General features: G+C 44.3%; 1 protein-coding gene across 6 annotated transcripts in view; it reads left to right on the top strand.

Moving 5' to 3' along the window:
• The first annotated feature begins 5,550 nt into the window (after window positions 1–5,550).
• Window positions 5,551–18,337, top strand: part of ESRP1 (epithelial splicing regulatory protein 1) — a 58,666-nt gene continuing 45,879 nt past the window's right edge. For 2 of the 6 annotated variants that reach the window (XM_025001695.2, XM_005215673.5), the window contains exons 1-4: window positions 5,551–6,035; window positions 6,575–6,703; window positions 8,329–8,442; window positions 11,251–11,365. In XM_025001695.2, the coding sequence (XP_024857463.1) occupies window positions 5,904–6,035; window positions 6,575–6,703; window positions 8,329–8,442; window positions 11,251–11,365 (490 nt within the window). In that variant the 5' untranslated portion in view covers window positions 5,551–5,903. The remainder of the gene's footprint in view (window positions 6,036–6,574; window positions 6,704–8,328; window positions 8,443–11,250; window positions 11,366–18,337) is intronic. The other 4 variants (XM_010812233.4, XM_005215672.5, XM_005215674.5 and 1 more) reach the window with 3 other exon arrangements.

The following is an 18,337-nucleotide window of genomic DNA, read 5'->3' as shown; positions in this document are numbered from 1 at the left end:
AACCATCTTATCCTCTGATGCCCCTTTCTCCTCCTGCCCTCAGTCTTTCCCAGCATCAGGGTCTTTTCCAGCAAGCTGGCTCGTCACAGCAGGTGGCCAAAGTATTGAAGCTTCAGCATCAACCCTTCTGATGAATAGTCAGGGTTGATTTCCTTTAGAATTGACTGGTTTGATCTCCTTGCTGTCCAAAGGACTCGAGTCTTCTCCAGCACCACAGTTTGAGACCATCTTTAGACTACTTATAATACTTAATATAATGTAAATGATATGTAAGTTGTTGTACTTCTTGAATTTTTTTCCCTAATATTTTCAGTCCTCAGTTGATTGAATCTGCCTGCAGGTGCAGAATCACAGATATGGAGGTCTGACTTGTACTCCTGAGCAAAGGACGTTGAGGCCTGGAGGGAGGAATTTCCTAACTGGCATCTTCTCCCTGGATGCCCAGTTTAAATGGATCAGTTCTGTGGTCCCCAGTGAGTGACAGCCGCTCAGTTGTGTCCAACTCTTTTCGACCCCATGGACTGTAGCCTGCCAGGCTCCTCTGTCCATGGAATTCTCCAGGCAAGATTACTGGAGTGGGTTGCCATTCCTTGGTCCCCAAGGAGAAGTCATATCTTGCCCAGATTCATGACACATTTCCCCAGGTAAAGTTTTTCTGTACGTTTTCCTTCCACAGATAGTAAAATCTTATTTAACGTTTCACCCTGCCTTGATGGTGTCTTTAATCTAATCTACGGTGAGAGCCTTTGTGGTTGTTGCCTAGAGAGAAAAGTAGAAGTGTCAGTCACTCAGTTGTGTCTGACTCTCTTGCAGCCCCATGAACCGTAGCCCACCAGGCTCCTCTGTCCGTGAATTCTCCAGGCAAGAATACCAGAGTGTGTAGCCATTCCCTTCTCCAGGGGATCTTCCCAATGCAGGGACTGAACCTGGGTCTCCTGAGTTGCAGGCAGATTCTTTACTGTCTGAGCCACCAGGAAAGCCCCCTCCCCAAGGGAAGGTTCCAATTTTGTAGTAAACTTCTTGGTTCTCAAGTTTTTCTTCTTTAAAGAAGACACTTCTTTACGTATTTCCTCTACCCTGAAGATCTATGAAATACACATTATCATCATGCCCAATTATATAGGTGAGAAACTGAGTCTTGGTAAGGTTAAGGAACACACCCACAGCCATGAAGGTAGCACAAGACAGGGCCAATTATTAAACCCATACTTTTTACACACAGATCATCTGTAATAATTGCCATAATAAAGGTTCAGACCAGTAATTTGTTTAAATGTGCAATGCACAGAGTAATTCATAGAAAATTATAATGTATTTCGTTATCCTGACCATCCTGACTATCCCCCTACCTTTTCACTTCAGAGAGATTGGATTTGTCCAGGGAGTATAAAATGTGATATCTTTTACAACTTTATCTGGTATAGATAACTAAGAAATATCAGTGGTTTGTGGTAGCCTCAGAACACAAGGTTTTTATAATATTTTTGATTTGCTCTTTTAAAAATGGAAATATAATTCATATACCATAATATAAACTTTTTAAACTGTACAATTCAGTAGTTTTTAGTCTATTTACATGTTTGTGCAATTATCATCACTATCTAATTCGAGAACACTTTGATTTCACTTTTAAAGGCTCTTTTCTTACAGGTACAAGAGAACCACTGAATATGTGCAAGCGAAAACTCCAAGAAAGATCTGGAGACCTCAGAGCAAGACTGGAGCCTGCAAATGCAATGCTGCTATGTAGTCTTAAAAGGGAAGCTGCATTGTAAGTAATAAGAAGATGAATCCTGGGTTAGGATTCTGAGCTTTCACTGTTAGGCCTGGGTTCAATTCCTGGTCAGGGAACTGAGATCCCACAGCCGCAGGGAAAAAAAAAAAAGACTGTGACGTCTAGGTACTACTGTGTCAGTGGTCAGGCCACAGAGGACACATTTGTTTTCTGTCTAGTCCAAGAGCTGCTCTCAAAGTGGTAAGAGGAGAAGGGCCCGAGGAGCGTGATGAAGATAAAGAGCAGGCAAGTAGGATTCATGATGAAACCTTTAAAGAGCTTGCAGTAATTTAGCCTAGTAATGTTATTTAAGAAAACTTTAAAAGATATGAAAGGATTTTTATACAGAAAATGTGACCTTTTCTTTCTCCTTTCACTAGGGAAGACAAAATGGATTCATTCTATAGTATGGAGGATTAGGTTAACACAGCAGTCAGGAGACAGACCCTTGTTAAACACCAAATGACGGTGGCAGCAAACAGTCCTCTGACACTAAAAAGCAGTGTTTTTATTTATTAAAAAAAAACCCTTTTTTTTTAGGTTGCAAAGAATAGTATAATTTGTTCACTCAGATTCTACATTAACATTTTACACTTTTTCTGTATCATTCTCTTTCTCTTCATATATGTGTATATACACATGTGTGTATATATATATTTCTTTGGTCAGAATCCTTTGAGAATAAATTATAGACAACGACTTCCCTTTATCACTAATTACTGGGTAGTTCCTAAAGCAAAGGCCATTTTCCTGTTGAATCACTGTAAGATTACAAAAGTTTATAAATTAACTGTGATACAACACTACTATCTAATTTTCAGACCTTATTCAAATTTTTCCTTTTGTCCCAATAATGTCCTTTAGAGGGAAAAAAAAGTTTTTTTCTGGTACAGGATCCATATTCCATTGAGTTGTCATATCTTCTTAATTCTGGAACAGTTCTTCAGAAAATAATTTTAAGGTCTTCAAGAATTTTAAGAATACAGGCCAGTTACTTTGCTGCCTGTCCCTCAACTTGGGTCTCTGCTGCTTTTAACAAAGGTTCGCTTCTGTTTGGGGAGTTTTAGGCATGTCCTGAATTAAAACCATAGGTAGAGGGTTCATCTCTCACAAGGACTATTCCTATTATATATTCGAACCATTTGTAAATGGTGGGATGGACAATAAAACGTCTTTGTATTCAGAACTCAGCGTTTTTGTATTACACAGTTTGCTCAGCATTCCTGCATCTCACGAGTTTAATATTTTTTATTTACAATATCTTGATTTCAACAGATTTGTTTGTGAATAATTAGCACCTACTCTTTTAAAAAACCCTTGAGATGTGAATTACCTATAAACTCCCCTTTTCATAATCTCACCGTTGCAGTCGTGGACTGTGCCGAGGCTCAGGAGACAAACGGCTGCAAAAACGGGTGGGTGTTGTTACTCGCTAAAACCTTTCAACAAATATTTGTGGAGTACTTCGTGGATGTCAAGCTTTGCTCCAAGCCCCGGGAATCAATTCTAGAACAAAGTAAGACAAAAAAACTCCTGTCTGTGTAGTTGGACGAATTAAAATTCAGATTAAAAAGACACTAAGAAATCGACTTCCTTCAAGAGGAAACAGGCAAGGCTCTGAGAAAAGGGGTTAGCTCCGAGGTTCGATCCTCACGCGCCCAACGCCGCCGATCCCCGGCGGACGCGCAGGTAATCAAGTTCTGCGTTTACCCAAAACGCACTCCTCAGATCCCGACACCAAAGGCCTGAAAGGGCGGGCGGGGCAGGACTGCCAGAGCAGTTGTAACACTTTTTCAGCAACAGTCTCCCGCCGGGTGTGTGTGGCGGGGGGGGGGGGCGGGGGGGGCGGGGACAGGGAGGACTGGTTGTTCCCCCCGCACCAGCCGCCGCCGCGCGCGTTCCGGGCCGCCGCGCGGGGGCCCCGCACCCCGCAGGGCCGAGCGCCTGGGAACCGCGCGCGGAGAACGTCCCGCGGGCAGGCGGCTCGGCGGAACCGGCTCCTCCGGCGGCCTCGCCCACTGCAATGCAATCTGGGTGGTTTTTCCAGGTCCCTCCCTGCCGCCTTCCGCGCCCAGTCCCTGCCCCCGCGGCGCCTGCGGGCCTGGGAGAGCGCGCGGGGACGCGCGGCCCAGGCGGGGCGAGGCTGATGCCGCGGACCCCGCGGAGGGGGCTGTAGGCGCCCTTCCGGATCCCGCACCTGAAAGCGTGGGACGCTGGGGCTCTGGCTGTCGACAAGGCTGGTACTCAGCCCCCTCGGAGGCCCCCAAAGAGCCCGGCATTCATTCTCCCGCTCTCCCGGGGCGCGCTCTGCGGTTACCTGAGCGGCGACTCTCCACGCGGCCTCGGGCTCCTGAAACCCTCCCGCCACCTGCCCTCTCGGCCCGCGCTTCCTCCCGGGCGGCAAAGCCCTACCTCCAGCGTCCCCGGAGCATCCTGAAAGGGGCTCAGATTTGTACCTGGCGCGGGTTACTGTAGTGATTGGGGTACGGTTACCGGTTCTCCCATTATGAATCAAGGGCTGGATACTTGGAGCCGAATGAGTAATACTTCAGACGGCGTTGTGTTCCCAATAAGAGATCGATTTCAAACATAAAACCCAACTTCATCCCCAGCACTTTATCTGGAAAACGGCACAGAACCCATCACACGGCCCTCCGACAACGGGGCAGGGCGATGGAGCGGGGGCGCCGCTAAGGTGGGCGCTCAAGCTCCTGGCAGGTTTAGCTGAACGAGGGTAGGGAGATCGCTCGGGGAATTTGGCCAAATCGACACAGAAGTACAAAGGCAATGATACGAGGTGGAGGGCGGGAGATCTGAGCCACGAACTGTGCAAAGAGCTCTGCTTTGGCTTGATTTAAGAAAACATCAGGTACGGTATTCGATACATTTTATTTAGGGCCCAGGGCAAAGCAAAGGAAGTGGGCCCCTGGACCGGAGGAGGCTGCAGTCTCCAGCGAGCAGCCAGCACTGAACAAGGAGGAGCAGTTAAGGGAACAGTTGAGAGGAAAGGGCGTGGGGGTCCACGGTGCCCGAAAGTTTGTTTGGTGGCCGAGAGTCCAGCCCCCGAGACCTGCGCAACCGCGCGCGGAGATTTCACTCCGCAAGGTGGGCAGTGAGTGACTCGGGAAAGGAGGAGCGTGCGCCCCGAGAGGGGGAGGGCCGGAAAGCTTTCGCCGGCTGTTTGCACTTAAAGGTGTGTTGGGCTCGGGAGCGGCTTTTCCGGGGCTTGGCCAGCGCGCCCGCCACCTCCCGGCCGCAGTTGGCCGGTCCCTCCCTCCGCGGTTCGCCCTCTCGGGGCGCCGCGCCTCGGGCAGCTCCGCACCTGGGCCTCACCTCTGTCCTGCTTTCGCCTCCCCGCGCCAGGCCTTTGAGCTTGACCCTTTAGAACCTGCGGCTTCGTTCCCCACAGCCGGCATTTCTCCAAGCACATCCCCCTCGGCCCGCCCCCTCCCCGCCGGGTCCTTCCACTCGGGCGACCCGTCCCTCCGCGCCCTCGACGCCTCACCCTTTCCCGGTCCGGCCTCGGTTCCCCCTCTGGGTGGCCGCCGCCTCTTCCCCGCCTCTAGCGTCTCCCCCTCCCCTCCGCAATCAGCCAGCCATTGTCTCCCGCCCCCTCCTCCCCTTCCACCCCACCCCCCTCGGCCCCGGGCGGTCTCCTCCCCCACCTCCTCTGCCACGTCGTGGTTTGAAGGAGCCAATGGGCCGGCCCCGCCAGGTGTCTCTTACCTGCACCACGTGGGGGAGGGGGAAGGGGCGGGCAGGTAGGGCCACATCCCAAAACAGAAAAGCTTTTCAGCCATTGCGCGCCTCCCGGGGGTGCAGCCTCAGCTCCCAGCTTTTTGCATAGACGCACAGGGCCATTGAATACAAAAAGGGCAGGCCTCCTTCGCCCTGCTTCCCACCCCCCTTCCTGCCCAGGGCGTGGAGCTCGGGCCAGGTGAGGGCTGGGGTGGTTGGTTACCGCCTTTTGCACCGGCGGCGGCGAGGAGGAGGAGGAGGGGGGGTGGGTGGACGCTCTTTCTTTTTTTTTTCCTTCGGAGAGGTTTTAGCACAGGTTTTCCCCTCGTTCTCACGGCCGCCCCACCTCGCCGCCTCCCGACCCCCCTTCTCCCCCTCCCCACCCATCGTCATGACGGCGTCTCCGGATTACTTGGTGGTGCTCTTCGGAATCACGGCTGGGGCCACCGGGGCCAAGCTGGGCTCGGACGAGAAGGAGCTGATCCTGCTCTTATGGAAAGTCGTGGATCTGGCCAACAAGAAGGTATTTCTGCACGGTTTCTGTCCAAGGGATAGGCGTGGAGGCAGAAGCTGGTCCGAGTTGAGAGGGAAGTGGGTAAACAACTGCTCTCGTTTGCCCACTTGTGAGGCTGGACCCGAATTCTGGAGAATCCAAGGAGAAAACCAGACTTCTCTTCCAGCCGCTTTTGAACCAACCCTTTCAGCTCTCCAAAATCTGGCCCAGGTGGGGAGGCCGGGCGCCGCCAAGCTCTGTTCTCCTCCCGTCGGGGGCCGCCCGGCGGAGGCGGGGTGGAGTCCCTGGGGGGCCTGAGCGCGGACTTCTAGGACTTTTTCGGACCTGATCCGGGTGGGGGGTGGGGCTGGGGGCAGGGCTGTACCGATCTCTCGGCTACCGGAGCCGCAGACGACGCGCGAGCCAGGATTCTGAAGCCGGATCCGCCGAGAGGAGTGGGCCTTCCCCGCATGGGAAAGGATGGAGGAGGGTGAGGATGGAGGTCCCCGCGTTCAGGGAGGGGAAACTGACCCCCTGCTTCTTGTTTGTTTTCTTTCTTTTTCCCGGAGGTGGGACAGTTGCACGAAGTACTAGTTAGACCGGATCACTTGGAGCTGACGGAGGACTGCAAAGAAGAAACGAAGCTCGACGCCGAGAGCCTGTCCTCGGCGCCGCAGCTGGACCAAGCGCTCCGACAGGTGACAGCGCGGAGCCGCGCCGCCCACCCCATCCGCGGCGTCCGGGCGGCGCGCGCTGGTCCCCGGGGCGGGGTGTCGAGACCCGGGCTGGGAGCCCTCGGTGGACTCTGGGCGGCGAAGTCGCTGTTCCTTGGAGCCTCCCAGCCCCCAGGGTGGTGGTGGTAGTGGTCTAGTTGCTCAGTCGTGTCCGACTCTTGCGACCCCATGGACAGTAGCCTGGCAAAGTTCCTCGGTGCATGGGATTCTCCAGGCAAGAATACTGGAATGGGTAGCCACTCCCTTCTCCAGGAGATCTACCCGGCCCAGGGATCGAACCTGAGTCTCCTGCATTGCAGGCGGATTCTTTACCTTCTGAGACTGGGAAGCCCAGCCCCCGGGGTCTTTGGGCCAAAACTTGTTAGTTTTTTTTTTTTCGGCTGTTCCCTGAATCGCATCCGCCGGGTTTTTCACCAGTCGTGTGTCTAGCGGAGCTGGAATCCGAGCGCCCCCAACCCCAGGCCGAGACCCCGCTGTGGTCTGCGGCTCTGCCCCCGGGGCAAGGGGCGCTGCGGTGCCGGCGGGCGGGCGGGCCTCGCGCCGAGAGCTAGAGGGGGACCCCTGCTGGGTGGGAACCGCGGGGGTGGGGGGTTGCTGCTTGGGTTTCAGGCTCCTGAATTCCCCTGAGGGCCCGGTTCCAGTTCCGTTTACTTCTTTAGTGACCTTGGGCCCAGCGCCGGGAGGGTCTGTGGGCCTGACCAGGTGGGGCTGCCCCTTGGGTGGCCGCGAAAGTAGTGGAATCCCCTTAGCTGGGGTTGAGGTGACCTGAAAACCAGGATGCTGACGGGTACTGGACCGCGGATAGGGCAGGGCGCTGAACACCTGTGCGCAGGTGAGTGTCCGGCTTGCTCCCGGCTTCTGCCCTAGAACAAGACTTGCTAATTACAGGGGAAAATTGCCATTGCTGGGGTGTGTTACAGGAAACGTGATACTACGTTTAACAGAGTTCTGTGTACCCATTGTTGTTGTCTGGTCTCTAAGTCGTGTCCGACTCTTTTGCGACCCCATGGACTGTAGCCCACCAGGCTCCTCTGTCCGTGGGATTTCCCAGGCAAGATTACTGGAGAGGGTTGTCATTTCCTTCCTGACCCAGGAATCCAATCTGCGTCTCCTGTATTAGCAGGCGAAATCTTTACCACCGAGACACCAGGGAAGCCTTCTATATACCTATTAGCCACATTTACTTCAGAAACTGGCATCTTTCTTTAAGTCCAGAGCATCTTAACAGAAAAAAAAAAAAAAAGTAACACCAGAGAATGATGTAATCAGAAGGCAATTTGCTGATGAAATGAGACCTCTGACTTAAAAGTCTTGAATGGATTTATTACAAAAATGCAAGGAGGAGGGATGTTGAAGGATGCATTTACTAAATTCTTCTGTGGGTTAACTGAGGGTTGATTGGAAAACTCCCCGGTCTAAAGGAAGCTGGACCGTTTGGAGGGACTGGGTCCTTCTAATGCTGCCTCAAGCAGTGGTGTTCTTTGCAGCTGTTAGCCAGGTTTTTTCTGGTTTTAAACAAGAGGGGCCACTTTTCAGAGTTTGTGAATCCTGCATCCTTTGCATCCCTGGGTGTGTTTTGTTCTTTTCAGTTTAACCAGTCAGTGAGCAATGAACTGAATATTGGGGTAGGAACCTCCTTCTGTCTCTGTACCGACGGGCAGCTTCATGTCAGGCAAATTCTGCATCCTGAGGCTTCTAAGAAGGTAAGAGTGCCCGTTTCCAGAAAAAGATGATTAGCCCTTAGGGGTGACTGGAGGCTTAAGCAACGGTTTATCCAGGTTTCTCTATTTTAAAAATATGCATATGAGGAGTTAGTATGTCATGGGTACAGAATTTCAGTTTGAGATCATGACAAGGGAGTGGTGGTGACGGTTCCACAATAATGTGGGTGTATTTAATGCCTCTAAATTATACACTTATAATTGTCAAAATGGTAAATATTGTATTATGTATATTTTACCACAATAAAAAATTTGCAGCACTTTTATAGAAATATTTGAGGTAATAGTAATTTTATAGATACCCTTTGGTGACTTAAAAGTTTGTTATTGTGTATGTTAAGTTTTAGAGAGGCTTGAAACGCTCTCTTTTCCAAAGCATATTAGCTGAATTTTTGACATTTTTGACATTTGAAATGGGTAAAACTGTAGTTAATACATCGTGATACATCTGTGTAACAAATGCCTTATCCTAGAAAGGAGGGAGCAAAGAAAAATCTTTCAAATTAGAGTCACCCCTTAGGTCTAATCATCTTTTTCTGGAAAAAGATGATTCTAATGATTTCATTAAAAAGCTTTGTACTCTTAACTAGTTAAATGTTAATTATAGCATACCACGTTTTGTCTGACTTTAAGTACATGTGCAACTGATTGAATTTTGTATCAAAGTGATGGGGTCAGCCTCATCTTTTACCTTTACTCATCTTTCTGGTATGGAAAAAAGTATGCAATGAGAAAGATAACTATCTTATGTAGATGTGATTTCCCTTCTGGGGAAGAATACTGAGGGATTGAGAAAAAATGGTACCCATAGACAGCAGACCCAGTGTGACCAATTATTGTTAATGTAGTTGATCTTATCAATTTAATTAGTTAGAGCTGTAACTTTTTATTGTGATGGGCAGATACTGAACTTGAAAAGATGGAAGTAAAATATTTTCATAAGGAAAGGTATGTGAGGTAAAGCTTGCAATAAAAAGTGTAGACTGGCAATTGATGTCACAAGTGAGCAGTCAGTGCAGACTTCTTTTTACTCCAGCAGGGAAAGGAAAGAAATGAATTAAATGTATAACAACAACTTTAAAAGTTTAAGGGAGAAACTCAAGTTCCTGTATCATGAGAGTTGGATAAAAACTCCTCTTTTTACAGCAACCTTAGTAATTGATGAAAAGAGGAGGGTTGTTTGTTAGTTAAATGCTAAACAAATTGCTATACCCTCAATCCAGAAAAGATACATATATGGAATTTTTTTTCCCTTCAACCTCATATGAAGGATAAAATTTAATCTTTCCCTATTGGGCTGGAGTAAAGCAGCAGTTTTTGTTATTTTAGACCCACTGCTTTGGATGTGAGACAACCTCCAGAGAAAAATTTTCCTGAGTAACTTCTTTTAAGATTTTGATAAAACTAAAACAATTAATTTAGCATCATAATGAAAATAATTCTATGCATTATAGAAAAATAAAGAAATGGCAAAACAAAATAATCCTTCTAGTCAGAAAACAAAGTGGTTTTTTGAATGTGAACATAATTGAATGTGTTCTTTCAGATTTTTGAAAAAAAGCCTTACTTTTACAAGGAGCATTCATACTACATAAATCTTTTAGCCTATTTTAAGTTTAATATAACATCAGTATTTTGTGTAAGCAATAAAAAAAAAAATTCACTGTCTTTAATGGATACACCTATTTAAACCAAACTTTAATTGTTGGACTTTTGAGTTATTGTCATTGTAAACAGCTTTTAAATAAGCATTTTTGTAGGTAATCTTAAAAGATTCACAATTCAAGATTACCTATTTTGAAAACGTCACCATGATATACTGATACCTATTTCAAATACAGCATAAGCAAACCACATCTAATAGAATCCAGTAAGGAAATTTAGAGACATTATTGCATAAACATTACAGGTCACAAACATTAAAAAGTTTTTATATCCTTGACTTTATAATGTACAAGTTCCCAGTAAGTGAACACAGACTGTCTTGAAGTTTTAAGACAAATCTAAAGTCACTGTAACAAAACTAAACTTTGAAAATTATTCAGTGAGGATGTTTTTTCTTTCAGAAAAGTGATACAATAGTGTGATATTTGCTCTGACAGCTGAGCAAGAGTGATGCTAGTCAATAGGAACCATGTCTTCTTGGCCACTGAGATTTGCGAGATATTCTTTTAAGTCTAATTTGAGTTCTCAGGGTTTAGCCAGAATAATAATGGCCTGGAAAACTAATGTGGGACTGTAATTTGGCAGAAAAATAATCCTCTTCAGGTAATCAGGAATTTGCTATCTTATTGTAATTTTAGTGTGTGGAGTATGCTTTATCAGAACCCAGTATTTTAAGCTATGTTTTAATAGAAAACTAAATTTTGATAAAGACTTAGGGTCCTAGGTCTAGACATATGTTGTAAACATATGCATCTGAGAGGACTAATATCGCTTCCTAAAAGTACAGATGGTCTAACATAATTGTGGCTAGACAAAGAACACTGTATTATCATACAGGAAATATAAAATATAGTAGCCTAAATGTTTTATGGCTTCAGAACTGTTTTAGAGGAATACATAATGAAGCACGAATGTATAATCCATTGCCTTAAAATGAATTATTTTTTCATGACACTTTTATATAGGATGTAATACTTTAACAGAAAATGAAGATACTGTTTAATTAAAAAAATTTTTTTAAATTGTGGTAAAATATAATTACATTCAGTTCTTAGGTTCCTAATTGTTAGGGAATTATTGAACTAAATGTGTCTAGTTAACAGTATCTACCTTGTCCTTCCTCAGAATGTATTATTGCCTGAATGCTTCTATTCCTTTTTTGATCTTCGAAAAGAATTCAAGAAGTGTTGCCCTGGTTCACCTGATATTGATAAACTGGATGTTGCAGCAATGACAGAGTGTATCCTTTAAGTGATGACTCAGGAATCATTTGAGAAGACAGCTCTAGGAAAACATGACAGTTCAAGAAACTTTAAAACATTGTATGAAAATTCACTTGTCCAAAATTTGTCTATTGTGCTAGGGGAAAACAGTACAATCAAAATAGTTATAATTGACTGAATTTGAATGGTGATCTACCTGGCTTTAGACGTTGATTTGTGTGAGGTGAACACATAAAATAGAATTCAGTTTTGAATTATGGGAGTGGCTTGGTTTTGTTTTTTTTCAGTTGATGAATTGTTGAATGTGAAGACCAGAATTTTTTTGCCAATTCTTTTTTTTTTGCCAATTCTAAGGCCACTTATTCTTGATTATTTTGGTTTTGGTGTTTACTTCTGCTTCTTTTGAATGGATAAGAGTGTTTTGGTTCTTTAATTGTGGATGTGTACTCTTTACAAATAGCTGTTCATCATTGGCACCCCTTTTAATCTTCTCTCTTTTTCAAATACATGTGGATTGTGGTGATTACTATAACTTATCTGTTGAGATGATAAAATGAGGTTGAGATTTTACCCCAAATTATTTCATTACCAAGCTAATATATCTGATGCATCATGAACTGTAAAAGTAAATTTTATAATCACACATCTTGTCATGAATGACCCATCATCTTTCATACAGTAAGTCTTTAAAGTGCTAACTAATAAACAATTATGTGCTAACTATCAGATGTAACACTGAGTAATAGAGGTGTTGAGGACCCACCCAAAGCCACTATGAGAATCATCATGAAGTCAGATTCAAGTTATTTTCAGGAACTTGTAAGTTACAGATGTTTATTCTTAAACTTCATCATTCTTTTTCAGGAGCTAAAGCCTGATTTTTATTTCAAAATTTCTTGATGAAAAACATGGTTTAGATATTTTTCCTAACCATTTGTAAGGAGATCAAACTCATTTATTTGCTTTCTTGGAAGTAGATAGCTAGAATTTTGGTGTAACTGATTTAGCTGCTCAGACGATAAAGAATCTGCCTACCATGCAGGAGACCTGGGTTCAATCCCTGGGTTGGGAAGATTCCCTGGAGAAGGGAACGGCTACCCACTCCAGAATTCTTGGCCGGGAGAATTCTATGGACAGAGGAGCCTGGCGGGCTACAGTCCATGGGGTCACAAAGAGTCAGACACAACTGAGCGATTTTCACTAAGTTACTGGTTTAGCTCCCAGCAGTTGGGAGAAGGGTAGAATATGCTCATTTGAAGGAATTCTTCTCAAGAGTTTTCATTAGAAGGTTGGGACAGTAGAATAACATTTGTTATGTGTTTTGTTGGTTAGAATGCTGCATTAGTTAGCTCAGGCTGCTATAACAAATACCCTAGACTGGTGGCTTATTAGCAACAGAAATTTATTTTCTCACAGTTCTGGAGTATGGAAGGTCCCAGATTAGGGTGCCATCATGGCTCACCTCTGGTGAGGGATTTTTCGGCTTTCAGATAGCTGCCTCCTCCTTGTGTCTCACAATGGGGTGGTGGGGGGGGGGCGCCTGGCAGAGCCAGGAATGAGGTGGTTCTTTCCTCTTTTTATAAGGCCACAGGCCTAACAGATTAGGGCCCTTTGCTTGTGGCCTCATTTAACCTTAATTATCTCCTAAATACGGAGAAGTCAATGGCACCCCATTCCAGTACTCTTGCCTGGAAAATCCCATGGATGGAGGAGCCTGGTAGGCTGTAGTCCATGGGGTCTATAAGAGTTGGACACGGCTGAGCGACTTCCCTTTCACTTTTCACTTTCATGCATTGGAGAAGGAAATGGCAACCCAGTCCAGTGTTCTTGCCTGGAAAATCCCAGGGATGGCCGAGCCTGGTGGGCTGCCGTCTATGGGGTCGCACAGAGTTGGATATGACTGAAGAGACTTAGAGAGAGAGAGAGATCTCCTAAATAATCTATTCCCAGATAGTCATATTTAGCAGCTAGGGTTTCAACACATGAAGTTTGGGGAGGGACACAGTTCCATTGATAGCAAATGCTAAACCATTTAATGTGCTGGTACAAAATAAAGAATCAAAAACTTATGCAAAGTATTAATAGATAGTGGAGGGAAAGTCTAATAGAAAAAGATAATTTGAATAGGAAAGGCAATATTCAGGTTCATCCCTGATCACCCAGTTTTCTCTTTTAGCAAAGAAAATCTTTCTGTAGTAATGATAAGTCAGATATTAGTAAAAATTTCCATAGCTACAAACAAGAGGTTCTTACATTTAGGTATTCTGTTTTTTTTTCCATGTATTTTCAGTTCAGAGATAGCTTGTTAAAAGCTTACCCATGTTTTCTCCTTGGTTTCTTAAGAGCTTAACATATACAAGATTTGGGGTATTAGTGAACATGTTCAGTATGGTAACCTGGGCTTTTTACTTGCTCTATGCTGTATTATCTGGGCTTCCCTGGTGGCTCAGATGGTAAAGAATCTGCCTGCAATTCAGAAAACCTGGGCTCAGTCCTTGGATCAGGACGATCCCCTGGAGAAGGGAATGGCCACCCACTCCAGTATTCTTACCTGGAGAGTTCCATGGACAGAGGAGCCTGGTGAGCTACAATTCATGGGTTGCAAAGCGTCAGACACAACTGAGCAATGAACACTTTTCACTTTTCACTTCATGCTGTATTACCTACACATTATGCTCCATACTCAATTTCTATATACCTTTATATAATTTTTGCATTATCTGACCTTTAGGTGAATGGTTAATATGCTATGCTGACTATTTTTTTCTGTCATTCCTTTTCATTCTAGCTCCATAACTATTTGTTGGCAATTTTGTGGGTTTTTCCCCCCCCCCCAAATACCATAGGACTGAAAATCGGAAATATTTGACTGCAATAAACAGGTGAATTATGAATAAAGCTGTTAGGCTCCATTTCAGGCACGTGTGTGTGCTCAGTTGTGTCAGACTCTTTTGCGACCCCATAGACTGTGGCCTACCAGGCTCCTCTGTCCATGGAATTTTCCAGGCAAACATACTGGAGCAGGTGACCATTTCCTACTCCAGGGGATCTCCCTGACCTATGAATCAAACCTCAGTCTCCTGCATTGGCAGGTGGATTCTTTTGCATTGAGCTACCTGGGAAGTCCTTCTTTAGTTCCTCAACCACCGATCAAACCTAGGAGTGTGGGGTCTTAGCCACTGGGCCACCAGGGAAGGTCCCTCAAGCCTCACTTTTACTTATGGTATTTGCCAGTGAAAGCTTTGTGAACCTGGATGTAGATGAAGCAGTATGACCGCTTTGATAAAAGGTTTAGGCGTTTCTTGTATGCAGTCCTGGTTCTTCCATTAGCACTTCTTTTCCTCTCTTGTCTTTGTGTTGGTTCTAAAACCACTGCTAGAGTTAATGTTAGAGCCTCTCTGAGTGTTTCCAGCTGCAACTTTGTTACCTGCTTTTTTGAGTTATGCAGTCCTAAGTAAGAGAGAAGACCTCACTTAGCAAGTGAACTATGGCTGGCATTTTGTAATCAGGTGAAGTGGTAAGGGTGTGATGATAGGAATTGGGGCCCATGTAATTTTTTTTAAAGGAAGAAATTTATCATAGATCCCTTGGGAGAAATTAATTCTACTTGTCCCCTGCTGAAAGTCCATTTTGATTATGAGGCTGTTTGTATGACTTACCTGTTTTTTTTTTTGTTTGTTTGTTTGTTTTTTAAGAACAAACCTATTTCCCCCACAATCTTGAGTGGAATTACTTCCTCCTGGTTTCTTAACGTATTTGTTAGTTTTGCTATTCATGAGCTGATTTATTCTCGTTAATCGAGACCTTTACCACTGTTTATTTCATTTTACCAAGCCTTTACTGAGAACTCATTTTAAATGAAGTATGGCCTTTTCCAGAGAGCAGGTGAAAGTAGAGAACTGTCGATTGGAGTTTATTGTTTATCCCAGTAATAGCTTCCCAAGAGCCCAGTGGAGGAAGTATTGCCCGCTTTTTATAGCTAGGGAAACTGACACTTCGAGGTTTTAAGTTAGAAATGGCAGCATTTGAACCTGAGTCTGATTGCAAACATCCTGCTTGTTAACTAGGGGATAAAATTCTAGAATTTGTAAAGATGATTTGAGCATGGGTTTGCCTATTTAAATAGGTTATCTCCCTTATAAATTTATATTCTGTTTCCTGAGACTATAATATTCAGGGGGAAAGAGAAGTTAATTTTGTAAAATTTCAATCCAGTTGTAGGGTATTACATCCATATATGCTGTTTGACATTATTAGGAAATGCCATTTCACTAGTGCAGCTTTACAACATCACAGTAAAAAAAGAAAAATCACTAAACCACTCTTGTCTGTCCATCCAAGTGTTAGCAGGAGTGTGTCTTTCTGTGTGTGTGTTTCACCACTTCGTGATGAGAGTGAACCATACATGTTTGTGTGGGCGTGCTACTAACACGGTAACAGTGGCCTATTTTTCCCATATATTAAAGATGGACGTAATAGCCTTACTGGCAGAGTGCTAAGAACACGAGCTCTGGGGTCCGATTTCCTGGGGGTGAATTTACTGGACCTGCAGCCTCAGTTTCCCCACCTTGAAATGCGCGTAACTATTGTAAGGAATAGTGCTGTGGTTCACTATTCAGACTGTGCCACTCAGCCACTGTCTGCCCAACCGCGCGCACTCCAGTGTAGGCTGGGTTGTTGAGAGTCATGGAAAAGAAAGCCAGCTGCCAATGACTAAAAGGACTTCCTTATTGATTTAGGACCTTATCTAAACTATTTTACACCTAAATATTTTTTTCTAACCTTGTGTGAGACTGGGTATAGGCCTTTTCACATGTCAGCTACATGTTAGTACAGGTAAACTTAAGGGTTAATTTAGTTTCTTCATTGTAAAATAGTGTATGTGAATGTGGTTCATTCTGCGCTTATGTGCTTGTTTTTATAATATTTATTTTTAATTGATTGTTTTGCAATATTGATTTCTGTCATACATCAACATGAATAGCCATAGGTGTACGGATGTCTCCCTCTTGAGTCTCCTCCCGCCCATTCCCACCCCTCCAGGTTACCGCAGAGCCCCAGTCTGAGTTCCCTGAGTCATACAGCAAATTCCCATTGGCTCTTTATCAACTTATGTTAATTATGTGCAACCATGCTCCCCTCTCCATTTCTCTCTCCCTCCTCCCCCACCCTTCGTCCATAAGTCTGTTCTCCATGTCTGCATCTCCATCGCTGCTCTTTGAACAGGTTCGTCAGTGCCATCCTTTTAGATTCCATATATATGCATTCATATATGATATTTGATTTTTTGACTTCACTCTGTATAATAGGCTCTAGGTTCATCCACCTCATTAGAACTGACTCAAGTGCATTCCTTTTTTGGGCTGAGTAATATCCCCTTGTATATATGTACCACAACTTTATCCATTCATCTGGCGATGGACATCTAGGTTGCTTCCATGTTCCAGCTGTTGTAAATAGTGCTGCAATGAACATTGAAATACACATGTCTTTTTCAGTTTTGGTTTCTTCAGAGTCTATGCCTTAGAAGTGGTATTGCTGGGTAATATGGTGGCTTATTTGGTTTTTCATTTTAAAAAATGTTGTTTTGGTTTCGCTGGGTCTTCGTTGCTGCGAGAAGTCTTTCTCTAGTTGCGGTGTCTGGACTTCTCATTGTGGTCACTTCTCTTGTTACAGAGTGTGGCCTCTGGAGCACAGGCTTGGTAGAGGCTCGGGGGCGTAGTTACTCTGATGCGTGTGGCATCTTCTAGAGCAGAACCTGTGTCCCCTGCATAAGCAGGCAGATTCTTAATCACTGGACTACCAGGGAAGTCCACTTGTTTGTTATGATTAGTTGAACTGGATCTTTGTGGTCGCACACACCTTCACACACCTTCGTTGCCCTTCTTAAAAAAATAGAGGCAAATGCTGAGTCCTCCCTGGTATCTTTTTGCATATGAAAGGGATTTAAAATATCACCTAGGTAAGCTGGGTTACTAGTTGACCTTGTTAGCTGAAGTGGGGAAGAAATTATATTTGGCACCACACAGCCATGATGTGAGCCAAATCAGCCAGTAGTCTGGTTTGTGGTGTGTAATAAGTTAAAGTGACTGGAAATGCTGTATATTCTTGGCCAGCACTCAGAGTTGTTATGTTAATTTTATGTGGTTTATTTTGATTACAAAATAGTTTACTTTTAAAATGTGAGTTTGGGAATTCTAGGATAGTTGTTTTGTTGTAGAAGGCTTTGGAAAACATTATCATGGAGTCTGTCTTTCCTAATTTGTTTATCCCATATAAATGTCTTTTTCTAAGGTAGAAATTTTTCTTTTATTTTGCTTTGGCCCCTACTTCCAGCTTATTTCTTCAGAGGTATAACTGACTTGTCAGTTCTGTGCTTTTGTTAACAATAATACCTCCTGAAGTAATAGTTGTTAGGATGAATCTCATTTTTCTCTCCCTCTTAGAAAGTGTAGGCTTCTGCGGAAGAGTTAAAACTGCAGATATATGTTCCCCAGCATTTATTATAAAAAAAGTCTTTGTTGCTTTTAATCTTACATTATTTTATAGTGGCATTCTTATTTGCTTCTTTCAAAGCTTACTTTAAAATATAGCAGATTATTTATACAACCTGTTTCATTTTTTTATTTTATTTTATTTTGGCCACTCAGTGTGGCTTGAGGGATCTTAGTTCCCTGACCAGGGATTGAACTGTGCCCCCTGCAGTGGAAACACAGAGTCCTGTCCACTGGACTGCCAGGGAATTCCCTAGAACCCGTTTTTTTAAATTATGCAACTCATATAAGGGTAATTTATCACTTTCCCATTTTTTCTTCACATAATTATAGGAAATTCAGTTCTTATTTGGAGCACTGTTTCAACTTTTTTGTGGTCTATTCCTTTGTTCCTTTAGCACAGGCATTTTATTGAAAAATGTCTGGCAATATAGGCAGCTGTGTTAGACTATAAAAAAGTAAACAGTAGAAGGGTAAGAAGCAAACTTTGTCTTT

The sequence above is a fragment of the Bos taurus genome, chromosome 14 (assembly GCF_002263795.3).
Source record: "Bos taurus isolate L1 Dominette 01449 registration number 42190680 breed Hereford chromosome 14, ARS-UCD2.0, whole genome shotgun sequence".
In the NCBI taxonomy this organism is placed as follows: Eukaryota; Metazoa; Chordata; class Mammalia; order Artiodactyla; family Bovidae; genus Bos; species Bos taurus.
The sequence above is the reverse complement of the archived record's forward strand: the minus strand, read 5'-3'. Positions and strand labels throughout refer to the sequence as shown.